The sequence below is a fragment of the Nelumbo lutea genome, chromosome 5 (genome assembly GCF_056320005.1).
Source record: "Nelumbo lutea isolate HS-2025 chromosome 5, American lotus-T2T, whole genome shotgun sequence".
Classification (NCBI taxonomy): domain Eukaryota; kingdom Viridiplantae; phylum Streptophyta; class Magnoliopsida; order Proteales; family Nelumbonaceae; genus Nelumbo; species Nelumbo lutea.
Window position 1 is genome coordinate 23,795,999 of NC_142688.1, and position 13,262 is coordinate 23,809,260.

A 13,262-nucleotide genomic window follows, 5' to 3' on the forward strand; every position below is an offset into this window, starting at 1 on the left:
AATACTTCTCCTGTATCACTGCTCAACTTAACATTTGGTTCCATAGGGGTCTCAGCCGGTTTTGCACCTAACAGTCCTGTTTCTTCCAATAGATCAAGAACATATTTTCTTTGGCACAGATTTACACCTTGTTTTGACCTGGCAACCTCTATTCCCAAGAAATATTTCAATGTTCCAAGATCTTTTGTTTGGAAATGGTTTTGTAAAAATACCTTTAATTTGCCAATCCCCAATTTATCACTGCCAGTAATGACAATATCATCCACATAGACCACTAATAGAATCTTCCCAGCTTCTGAGTCATAGCTGAACACTGAGTGATCTACCTGGCACTGCTTCATTCCAAAACTCTTCACCACTTCACTGAACTTCCCAAACCAAGCACGCGGCGATTGTTTCAACCCATAAATTGCCTTTTTCAGTCTGCATACCTTACCATCCTCCCCCTGAGCAACAAACCCAGGTGGTTGCTCCATATATACCTCCTCCACAAGATCACCATGGAGAAAGGCATTCTTGATATCAAGCTGAAACAGAGGCCAATCATACATAACTGTCAGGGAAATTAGTACACGAACAGAACCAATCTTAGCCACCGGAGAGAATGTCTCCATGTAGTCTACTCCATACAACTGGGAGTAACCTTTAGCAACAAGTCCGGCCTTCAGATGCTCTACACTACCATCTGGCAAGTATTTCACAGTATACACTCATTTACATCCCACAGCATGCTTACCAGGTGGGAGAGTAGTAAGTTCCCACGTTTGAGTATGTTGAAGAGCAGAAAGTTCCTCCTCCATTGCCTGCCGCCAATCAGGTGAACTGAGAGCTTCTTGGACATTGTTAGGTATGGAAATAGAGGATAAAAGGGAAACAAACTGGCGATGTGATGTAGAAAGACGAGATAATGAAACGAAATTGGAAATGGAATGGAGGGTAGAACTGCGTTTACCTTTCCGTAAGGCAATGGGTAGATCAAGGTTTGAGGGTTCAACAATAGGAGCCATGAGAGGATCCGCAGATGAGGTAGAAGCTGGAGGAGGGGCCGGTGCCGTTCGACGTGTATACACTTTCCGGATTGGTGGACGTTCGGTGGTGATCTGCATGGGATGAGGTGATGAGTCTACTCCAACAACAACATCTGGAACTGGATCACTGACAGGGAGAGGAAGAGGAAGTGCGGGTGGAGACGAGGGTGCTTCAGGACTTGAGAAGAAGGGGACTGACTCAAAAAAGGTGACATCAGGACAGACATAGCACTTCCGGGTAATGGGATTATAACACTTGTACCCTTTCTGAGTCCGTGAGTAGCCAAGGAAGACACATTTAATTGAGCGTGCATCTAGCTTGTCTATTCCAGGGCTCAGATTGTGGACAAAGCACACACAACCAAAGACACGAGGAATTAATGGGAATGGAGATAAAGTGGGAAACAAGATAGAGAAGGGGGACCGACCATGAAGAATGAAGGAGGGCATCCGATTAATGAGAAAACATGCAGTGAGTACAGCATCACTCCAAAAACGTTTAGGAACATTCATGTGGTGAAGAATAGACCGAGCAGTTTCAAGAAGCTGACGGTTCTTCCGTTCAGCTACCCCATTTTGTTGAGGGGTGTATGCACATGATGTCTGATGAATAATGCCATGCTGTCCTAAATACTGTTGAAATGAAGTAAGAAAGTATTCACGACCATTATCTGAACGGAGAATTTTGATTGGAACACCAAATTGTGTGCGTATTTCAGCATGGAATTTTTGAAAAATAGAAAACAATTCACTTCTTTCTTTCATTAAGTAAATCCATGTCATTCTTGAACAATCATCAATAAAGGAGACAAAATACTTGTACCCATTATAAGACTCTATTATGATTGGACCCCAAACATCTGAATGAACCAAAGAAAAAGAACTCAACATACGACTCTCAACTCTACACACGACGATGTTTCCCAAACTGACATGACTCACATTGCAAAACTGACAAATGACTCAATGACGGGACCAAAATCTTGAGAGCCTTGAGAGATGGATGTCCCAGTCGGCAATGCCATTGTAGAGGAGTAAGCGAAGTCTGAAGAGCAATTGAAGATCCACCACCGTCAAGATAGTACAGTCCACCAGCTTCATGCCCCCCACCAATCTTCTTCCCCGTCTTGAGATCCTGAAAAACACAGGTGGAAGGAAAGAAGGTAACGGAACAGTTAAGAGCTTTGGTTATTTTACTAACAGACATAAGATTGAATGGAAACTTAGGGACATATAAAACAGATGATAAGGGCACAGGAGCCATGTCAATATTACCAACACCACATATGGGAGATGAGGACCCATTGGCAAGTGTAACAGTTTGTGATGTGGAGGTTTCAGAGAGAGAAGAGAACACACCTGGAGTCCCGGTCATATGATCTGAGGCTCCAGAGTCAATAATCCAGGGAGAGGTTTTAGATGGCATGCAAGCAATACCTGATTGGGCAAGTGTGGCAGTGGTATGCTGTGAAGTAGTTTGAAGGAACCGTTCATACTCATCACGCGGTACGCTCACCATTTCCCTCCCAGAGGTAGATGTAGATGTGGGATGAGTTCGGTCTACCGGTTTACTGTCACTGATATCAACCTCACCCGCTACAGCATGATTAGCCCATTTAGAGGGAGGGCCATGTAGATCATAACAGAAATTCACTGTGTCCCTCTCTACCACAATGAGTGCATTTCCTTGTAGAGTTATTCTTCCCTCTGCCACGACCTCCCCCTGAGTCACGACCACCCCGACTAATCATGGAACTGCCACGGCCTCCTCGGGGAGCATGACCTCCCCCTCTTGTACTATATCCAACCCCTCGAGCTGTGACAAGTGCTGATCTATCAGACAGTGTGGAGTTCTCTGTCTGTCCCAAAGAGATTCTACGAAGCCTTGAGAATACTTCCTCAAGTGTAGGAAGAGTAGAGCCCCCCAATATTTGGGCTCTAACTAGTTCATATTCCGACTTCAGCCCCACTAAAAATCTTGTAACATCTAGTTGCTCCCTTTGCTGTTGCTGAACTTTAATATCTAGAGTAAGGGGGTGATAGACATTGAGTTCATTCCTTATATTCTTCATGTTGGCATAGTACTCTTCTAGTGTTTTGGTTCCTTGTTGTAAATCAAAATACTCTTGATAAAGCTGATACACTCTTGTTGTGTTATCTTGTCCAGAATATAGCTTCTTAGCATGCTCCCATATATCCTTAGCCGTATCAAGAAACATGAAGTTGGCACTAATTTTAGGTTCCATACTATTTCACAACCAAGTCATGATTTGAGCATCTTCTTGCTCCCAATCATCAAACCCTGGAGAGTCCTCCGATGGTTTTTCATCTCTTACATGCTTTACTTTCTTCTTTGCCTTGAGAAACACTTCCACTGATTTGGCCCATGGAACATAGTTCTCCCCATTCAGCTTAATTGAGGTCATTTGTACCCCTAGGTAGTCGGAGGAAATTACCACATTAGGTTTCTGATCATTGTAGCCATCTCCTATTGCTGCCATTGTACTCTTTCACAGTTGCCTCTAACCTTACTTCTCAGCTACAAGCTGATTGATGTTGTTCACAGTTTGATACTTCAGCACCTATTGCAGCCCCTAAACACAACAGTGGGAGCACACACTTGTTCTTCTTTACACTACTGCTGACTTCACACACCTACGACCCACATAAGCATCACAAGCACCACAACACAACAGTAGGCCCTCTTACAACCACTCAATAAAAAAAATTGCGCATCACAAGCACCACAACACAGTCAAACTGCTACACCCAGTTCAGATTTGTTTAACACACTTAAGAGGGCATTACACGACCACAAGGAGCTTGGCAAGGTCACTGCATTCCACCTTACACCACTCGGCCACCTACAGCAGCCCTAACACCACTGAACAACTCACAGCAGCCCTACACCATTCGGCTACTGCACACACAGCCCTTTTTAGGGCAACAATGAACCTAGTTCTCTAGGTTCTAATCAGTACTAACTGATTCTTGAAGGGTTCCTACCCAGAAATACCAGCAACACAAGAGGACTAAATAACCAACCTTCCTTTGAGAGTATCAGCCAACCATTCACTGCTGAAATCACCTTCCTTGATGAAGAAAACTGTGCGCAGCAGAGAGCAACGAACTGTGATGTCTCAGACCTAGGGCGAACCAGCTCTCTCCATTAACCAACTAGAAACGAAGAGGAGGGTGTCACGAACACAGCTGAGATGCTTTGCAAGCGGAAGCAGGTCAGAAACCTTGCTCTGATACCATGTTTTGGAGCAGCTACAGTAGTCCGAACCAGTGAAGAAGGAAGAAGAAGATGAGGAAGAAGACAAGAGAAAGAGAGAACAGGAGGGTTTAGTCGAACTGATTAGTCTCCCATTCAGTCGACCCCCTTGTGTTTATTAGGTTCTAATTACACTTACAAAGACTAAACTGCCCTCACTTAAGTGTGGGGCAGAGTACTCTAATAAAACAGCCACATAAGCAAAGTACTTAACTGACATAAGATTACTAAATTACCCTTATTCGGCTCACTCTAACAATTTGTAATTGATTTATAGCATTAAAAATTGGGAAAGTAAGGTGTTTTGCACACAACTCAATGCACAACTGTTTATTATGGTTTAACACATAAGCTCCACTAGACACCACATAAGACACCTGAAGTGGAAATACCCCTTGTTGGGTCTCTAACACTACTATGCACACAACCCAATTTAGAGGGCGGTACAAACATGACTCCAGTATGGGAAAATCAAAATGCTACATGTCGCTTATGTGGGCATGTTGAAAAAAGACCTATATAATTGTCTTGTCATACTTATATCAGTAAACCATGAATTTTGGTTTAGAACACCATTGGCATGTTGAAAAAAGGGGAGTTTGCTAGTTTTGGAACCATGGATTGCCAGTTCCAGAACTGCCAATATAATATATCTGAATATGAAACAAAATCTCTTGTTCTGGAACCAGCTGAAGCATGAACACAACCATGAACAGAGTACATCCTAATTTTTTAGTCTTTAATTTAGACCAGATTGGGGCAGGGTGAGAATGAAGTCATTTGAAGGAACCTACGAGGAGCTCCAATAGGTGATAAAATGAAAGAAAGCAGACTGAGATGGTTTGCTCATGTGCATATAAGACCATCTACAGCACCCGTAAGAAGTGATCTATTACTTGAAGGGGCTAGAAGAGCTAGGGGTCGACTGAAACGGACAAGGATTGAAGTAGTAAGAAATGATTTAAACAAGACATTTTTTGTTTAAATCTTTTTATTCACTGTCCCTTGACCAGAGAGCTATTTAATTATTTTTGTGGAGGTTTTAACCTCTCATGGTGCTTTCCAAGGTCTTCAAATGATTTTCTACAAAGCTGGAGAGTGGAAGGCTTAGACAAAAGAGGCAAGACATTGTGGAGAATAATCCCAGCAGCTATCTAATGGGATGCTTGGAAGTAGAGAAACCAGTGGACATTTGAAAGTGAATTTGGTGATGTGGAGACTTTAAAGGGAAAGGTGGTTGGTTGTTTCATTCCTGGTTATCGGTAGTTCCAAGGACATCCCCCACCATGAATATTTTCTTTTTATAAAGTTGTTTAATTAAAAGAGATAGTGTAGGATTAGTCTAGTTGGTTTTTTGGCGCCCTACACTTTATATTAGTGTCTTGCCATACATGTGATCTCCTCTATATACTTGATTCAGTATATCAGTGGAATACCTTACCTTTTACTTCAAAAAAAAAAAAATGAAAGAATTGTTTTGATTGCTCATAGTATAACAATTGATATTGCACTAAACAGAATGGTATGGCAAAACAGGATTCATGTAGCCAAAGACATATAGTCAGGAGGCTGTTACCTTCCGGCTAACTTTTTTGAAACTAACAGGATTCATGTTAGTTTCCAGGCTTCCAGCTAGCAGTTAGTTCCCACAGGTTGCCTATGGAGTACCTAGGCCTATCCTTTAAAGGCTGTTAGTTTTCCATTAGGTATAGGGGTATTTTAGTCGTTGTAATTTACAATATGTTCACTCTATTTAAATAAGATGGTGTGGATGCTGCCACACACTTTTTGACTCTCCAAATCATTATTCTCTTGTACTTTTCACTCTCTTCTTTGACATAGAATAGAGGCAATCCTAGGATAAGCAACTTTTGGAATCCCATCCTGGAAAAGTTTTGTAAAAAGCTGGCTAATTGGAAGAAAGGGTACATCTCTTTGGGAGTAGGATGAATCTAATCAAATCAACCTTACCAACTTGCCTATTTACTACTTATTAGTATTTAAAATTCCTGCTCTGGTTGAAAAAAAAAAACAAAGAAAGATCAGGAGGGATTTTTTTGTAGGAGTCAGGGGAGTCTAAGAAAGTACATTAAGTCTGGGAGGGAGGATTAGGTTTGTAAAGGCTAATGGATAGGAATTCTTCTTTGTTGGATGGAACTGGAACCAGTTCCTGAAACCAGAACCGACCCAATCGATTCGGGCCCATTAGGTCCAACCCAACCCATTGACAGCCCTAGTCAAAGATGCATGTGTTCATTTTACAATGCTATTATTGGTGTTACTACAAAGGGTCCATTGCTTAGTGCAATGGTAAAATCTCAAGCTGATAAGCATGACAATGCAGGTTCATGTCTGATGGCAGGGACAACATTCGGTAATGGTCATTATTATTAATTGTTACCATCTTTTGTTTTTTTTGATGAATAATAAAGAGAGTTTTCTTAGGTGAAACAATCAAAGGATACAAAACAGAACAGAAATTCCAAGAGGCATGAGTTGCAGCCTCAAAAACAAAACAATATTACAATTGAGCCCAAAATAAATTGTCCATAAGCACCCCTTGCTTAGATAGAGAATCTGTCAGCCCATTAGCTGATCACCTCTCCCACTGAACTCTCACTGTTATGTTGGAAGTTAGCTACTTAAATCTTCTCATCCCCCCCCCCCTCCCCTTCTAAAGGAAGCTACAGTCTCCGGCTCCTTCAGCCATCCAATTACCAGTTTAGAGTCACCTTCAATTAGCAAGTTCCCAAAGTGCAGTTATCTAGGATGAACTTGATCACAATATGACAGTCTATGGAAGCAAAGGCTAGTTTGCTAATTTATCAAAATAAACTATGATGAGATTTTTGTTTTTTTTTGGTTCTAGCTGATATTTTTCCCTATGTTCATGCATGAGACATGTTGGTGTTCTTAAGATCTTACTGAAGTTCATGAAATATTTGTATCTGTGTTGGTGTGAAAATTTTAATAAGTTCTCATTCAACATAATTCACTCAATCAAGTGATTGAGTTTTTATTATTTTGGGTAAGGCCCATTCAGGGAATCATACGGATTGTTCTCCTTAATTACATCTCCACAAGAAAGTAGAGAACACCCTTTGATTCTGACTTGGAGAAATGAACGAATAGAACAAAAGAAAAGAACAATTGGGTACTTAAAAATAACTTTTCATTTTCTTTTCTTTTACATCAAGTGTACAAGAATGAGAAGAAAGAAAAAAAAATACAATTGAGAAACTATACAACAATACATTTTTCTTTTCTTTTTGATACAAAGAAAATTTCCTTCTCACTCCTTTCTTCACAATAAGCTGTAGTCAATCAGATGAAATTCTGATTGTAGACAGCCTTAATCCTTGGAATTTTGCATACAAAAAGGGAACCATAGTCAATTAAATTGAATATTTGATTGTAGACGATTTTCATCCCTCTGCTCTTCATTTTTCATTTGAAGGGAACCATAATCAGCCTTCGAGAATTAGACTGTAGATGGTTTAATCCCTAACTTTGTCTTGAAAGAGAAACCATAATCAACCAAGTAGAGGCACCTGATTGTAGATGGTTTATTCTCCTCTATTTCCTTTCTCAAGACTAAAAACAAAAGAGAGAAAAAGAAGGATACATAGCAGAAGACATAAATAGGAAGTATTCACAGAGAGGACTTCCTTTTTTCTACCTGTTGTAGTGAGACTTTTCCCTCCTTGCCTTCCCTTGAGCACTTCTCTTTTCTTCTCTCCTTATCTTTGCTTTTTCTTGAGAATCTCTTGTGAAAATTTTCTCCGAAGAGTCTCTATCTGTCTCTCTGTTTCTAGCTTCTCCTTAAGGAGCTTAAATAGGGAGTCGGGTAGTTATGTAATTACTTCCTCTTAGGTGAAGGACACCTGTCCCTCCCACTTAAAGAGAGGGAACTCCCGTACAGGATACTTTTTTATAGTTTTAATGATATGGCTAGCAGACTAGCCAACCCACTTATTTGAGTTCTAATCTATTTAAATATTATTTGGATTAAAAAAAATGCCTTCAACAATTTGGCTGTTGCCTGCATATGTGGTAATAACAAATTATTTATTGCTAACAATATTGGCTGCATATGTTATGCTTTTGCTTGATCTTCTTTTTCAATATCCATATTGTCATTGAACATTATGCCTCGTCATTCACAGTTTTCACTAAAATGCTTGTCTATGTCTATTGCACACTAACAGTACTTGTAACTGTATACATGTTATTACTATTCTCTCTGACGTTAGTATTTATTAATTTATTATAAGCTCATCAGGTATTGAGGATATTGTTTGGTACAGGTTACCATAATGTTTGGGACTTTGGAGAAAATTGCACAAGCCGATCCAAAGTATGCTGACATTTTACTTTTAGAGAACTATGCAGCCTTCCAGAACAGGTATTCAAGAAAATGTAGCTCCTCATTAGATGAGTTTTTGAGTTTGACCTTCAAATTTATTAGAAGAGAATTGTCTAAATCAATACCATGTTAATTGTGTTAATTATAATCATTTGCTTGCAGCCTCTATGACCTAGCTAATATTGTGCCCACACTTGCAAAGTTCTATCACCAGGCAAGTGAGTCTTATGAACAAGCTTGTACACGTCATATCAATATGATCATATACTATGTAAGTAATTCCTCTCTTGTTTTTGCTTTATCTTTCCAATCACCTAGTCTTTTTCTTCTTTTGTTGGGATATTGTGAAACTTGGATAAGATGAAATGGCAGCATGGATATTCATTAATTTGTTCTTTGCAGCAATTTGAAAGACTCTTCCAATTTGCTCGAAGAATTGAAGATTTGATGTACACAATTACACCAGAGGAGGTTAGTGAATTTGTAACTAATTTTTTTCTTTTTTTGTTTAATGAATTTTATTTTACCAAAGAAAAAGAAGCTGTAGTGAATTAGCAGCTGATGTTTAAATATTGTCCAGAAATAAACTCAGCAAAGAGAAGACATTTCTAGATTCTCTAGCTGGTGATCGTTATCATCATCTAAGCCTTGTCCCAAGTCCCAACTATATGGGGTTGGCTACAAGAATCCTGTTTTGCCATTCCATTCTGTTCAGTGCCTAATCCATCATTAAATTATGGGTGCTTAAACCATCTCTTATTACTTCCACCCAAATCCTTGATATAAGAATAAATTTATATCAAGCTGCTATAAATTAATTAGTAATCTTGTCCATCAGTAAGACTATTGTTTACTAACTACATTTGAGAATTATTGAAAAAAGTACTCACTTTAGGTTCTATGGAATGGATCATGCTCTGGGTGCAGCAAAATGTGTAGCTAGCTTTCCTGAAAGAGTCAGTTGGCACATTATCAATAAACAATTTTGATGAACTCATGGATTGACTGTATCATTGATATACATACTGAACCCTGTCATCTAACATGTTTATTGAAGTATTTCCTTGATATTTCCATCTTAGGTTTCCACTTTTGAAAGTTCCCATTATTTCTTTTGCATATATTTAACAGTTTAATATGATTTCAAGCTGCTAATGTTTTGGTGTGACTAATCTTTTCTTTATAAATCTTAGATCCCATTTCAGCTTGGACTTTCCAAAATGGAGCTTCGGAAAATGTTAAAATCCAGTTTGTCTGGGGTAAGATTAAATCTTCCCTAGATTTTCCCTGTCCCTTGACCGTGACATCCTTTGGTTAAATTGTTACTGTTTTGCTTGTATAGGTTGACAAGTCCTTCAGTCAAATGTACAGAAGGTTGCAAAAGAATTTAACTTCAGAGGAGTTGCTGCCATCCTTATGGGATAAATGCAAGGTTAGCACAGTTTACCTTGAAATAAAACGCCTTGAATATCCTTGTTTATATGGAAATGCTTTAATATGAATATCAGTTGTGAATCTCACCTGCAATAAATCTGAAATATAAAGGCCCCATTTGGCGCGTCTTTCCGTGTGGTCTGTCAGCTATTTACAAGCCCAGAAGACCGCGATTCGGTCTTTTCATGTTTGGCTTTCTGTAGATCTAGCCGCCAAAAGTCGCGAGAAGCCCAAAACGGGTGATTTTCGGGAAGCTCCAAATGGAGCTTTTGCGTTTTTTCTATTCATCTTCACGCAGAAAGACACGCCTTAACTAAACGGGATTCAGGCTGCTCAGATCTTAATGCAAAAACTCAATGTGTCTTTTGACTGTCAGAGCTGCCAGAAGATCTTCCCCAAAAAGACTTGCCAAATGTGCCCCCAAAGTAAAAGGAAGAAGAAGAAGACACAAGACATAATTAGTGCTAAAAATAAAAGAAAAGAACTATGGCCCATCTGGCCCAGTATCTCTACAATATCCATCCATAGAAATGACATGCTTGACATACACGTTTTTTCACTTCTCTTGGTTTAGGGGGCATGTCATAACATACATTCTCTGTCTATTTTATCATTGTATTCATGGATCAGCTATATAGGGCTGCAAAAAAGTTGGATGTCTGGTAGATTTACAAAATCGCAATCCATATTTAGAACCACTACGAGAATCAAAATATCCAATTTGATTATATCAAAATCATAAAAGATAAGATAATAATATCAAGAACAAAACACAAACTACAAATTCTCAGAAATGACACAGATCAAAACAAAACAATTAAATAAATCAAGCATTAATAATTGAAAGTGCAAAAAGTAGAAATACTTTAAATCCATATTTATACAAATACATGGTAGACAACATAGGTTACATATGATATGGAACTATTATGCAAGTAGTGTGGATTCTAGGAAAAAAGAAAGCAGAAGCTCAAAATAACAAAACCCACAGTAGAAGCATGAGAACTGAGATGTTTGTGTGCCTTGCACTGAAGTCTTTTTCTTGTTCCAACTCATGGGGTTATGGTTAGAGCTTTCATCATGGACAAGGCTATGGTTTGAGATATTTGGACTGATCTGTGTTCTCAGTGATGTTTAAAGCTCCTGAAACTTTTGAAATAATAATAGATCTCACATCTGAGATGCTACAATCCAAATCTTAAAACTCAACTCAACTAGGCCATGTCCCAACCATATGGGATAGGCTACATGAATGCTATCCAGCCATTGACTTTGTTCGGTGCCATATTCATTGTTAAATTATGGGCCCTCAAATCATTTCTCACTACTTCAGCCTTTGTCCTTTTTGGTCTGCCCCTCTTCTAAACTGTTCAATTTATAACATATAACTTCTCAATGATTCTGTAAACGGTCTTTGCATGTGACAAAACCATCTTAGTCTACTTTCCCTCAATTTATGACCTATTAGGGTTAAATCCCAAAATAGAAATAAAAGAAGAAAAAACCACCTTACTGTCACTCCTCTTTGTGAAATAACAATAGAAGTGCAGTGAATTCTGTTGCCTCAACCTCTCCCATGCAGTAGTCTCCTCCCCCTCCTTTCTCTCTCTCTCTGTATATATATATATATATATATAAAGATCTAACCTAACTACATTCTATTCCATTTGACAAAAACAGAACCCTAAAACTTAACTCTCCATGTTTCTAGTGGGTAGCACCACTGCTAATGTCTCTCATAGAATGCTGCCACTGGCTTCAATCCTATATCTCAGAGAATGCATAATGCATTCTTTTAGGATTAAGTGGATCAGATTCAAATTAGAACCAGATCAAATCTGATCCATTTGCTGCAGTGTCTACTATGGCTATACATGGTAGAGGTAAATGGTAATTTCAAGTTCAGTTTAATTGATATTGATCCTTTTCCATTGTTTTGTGTCACTGGAAAAAACTTGAGGTGCACTTTATAATTTAGTTAAATATTATGATAAGAAAAATCAAACTAGCCAACAAAAAGTATTTGTTCATATTGGATAGCCTTGTATTGGTCAGCTGTATCAAATAATGTCTATGATCTAGTATGTGCTTGAAATATGAGTAAGGGTTCTGTTTCTAAATAGACCTGGCAAAGGGAGTCATGCTGACTGACTACCTACCTGACAAAACCTCCTTACTTATCTTGGGATCATAGTGCAAGACAAATAGTCCACAGTGGAGTGGAGATACATATATTACTCAGCCCTGATTCTATTATGAATGCCATGTATTAGGTTTGCATTGTTGGGAATCTTTATTGAGTTGCCCGGTTTCTCAGAAACCACAAATGAGCTAGTGTTGATAATTTAATGAGGGTGTTCCATCTTTGGCAGAAGGAATTTCTGGACAAGTACGAAAGCTTTGTTCAACTGGTTGCCAAGATTTATCCCAATGAAACCGTTCCATCCGTAGCAGAAATGAAAGAGCTTCTTGCCTCCATGTAGAGGGAGTGATTTCTTTCTCAGATGTATAGAGGCTTCAATGATCCCTTGTGTGTGTATATGTGTTATCCGATTTTTTCTCTTGAAAGAGAGACATATCAGTTGTCATTACTAGAATAGGTTGTACTATACATGTTTACATTGTTTCTTTTATTGGAAGTAAGAAAAAATGTCAATCCTTTCTTGGGCCAAGGTACTGTTTGAAGCATTCCAAGGTGTTGATCTATTATTTGGTTGTTTGCATCTCATTCCACCTTCATTGCTTTTTCTGTAGTCAATGCACGGCCCTACCATTCCTCTATGTATTCCTCGTAATACAGAGTACAGACTCATTGGTTATATTCAAGGCTTTCTATTGATTTGACTCGTTATTTCTGTTTGGCGTTGGTGGTTTACTCTGGAATTCTTGGCGAAGAATGATATTTTCATGAGCCCGGAACATCGGCCAAATGACGTACGTAAGCGATGATTTATGTGACTACCCTTTGGATCTCCATTTGTGAAGTGAGTCTAAAACTGTATTACATGGAGTCATGGATATTCCAAATAGAGCTGACAATCCTGATCCCAACCCACCCATATGGGTCGAGTGACCCATTAGGGTCAGGGTGGGGTTGGGTCGAGGGTTACCCTGCGTCACTTTCTTAGGTTGAGGGGAAATTAGATAAAACAAAAAT

General features: G+C 39.0%; 1 protein-coding gene across 1 annotated transcript in view; it reads left to right on the forward strand.

Moving 5' to 3' along the window:
* LOC148851021 (exocyst complex component SEC3A) overlaps positions 1–12,777 on the forward strand; it is a 128,877-nt gene extending 116,100 nt beyond the window's left edge. The window contains exons 20-25 of the mRNA XM_088942820.1: positions 8,613–8,710; positions 8,834–8,942; positions 9,074–9,142; positions 9,865–9,930; positions 10,014–10,103; positions 12,478–12,777. Of these exons, the coding sequence (XP_088798946.1) occupies positions 8,613–8,710; positions 8,834–8,942; positions 9,074–9,142; positions 9,865–9,930; positions 10,014–10,103; positions 12,478–12,588 (543 nt within the window). The 3' untranslated portion in view covers positions 12,589–12,777. The remainder of the gene's footprint in view (positions 1–8,612; positions 8,711–8,833; positions 8,943–9,073; positions 9,143–9,864; positions 9,931–10,013; positions 10,104–12,477) is intronic.
* Positions 12,778–13,262: the final 485 nt, after the last annotated feature.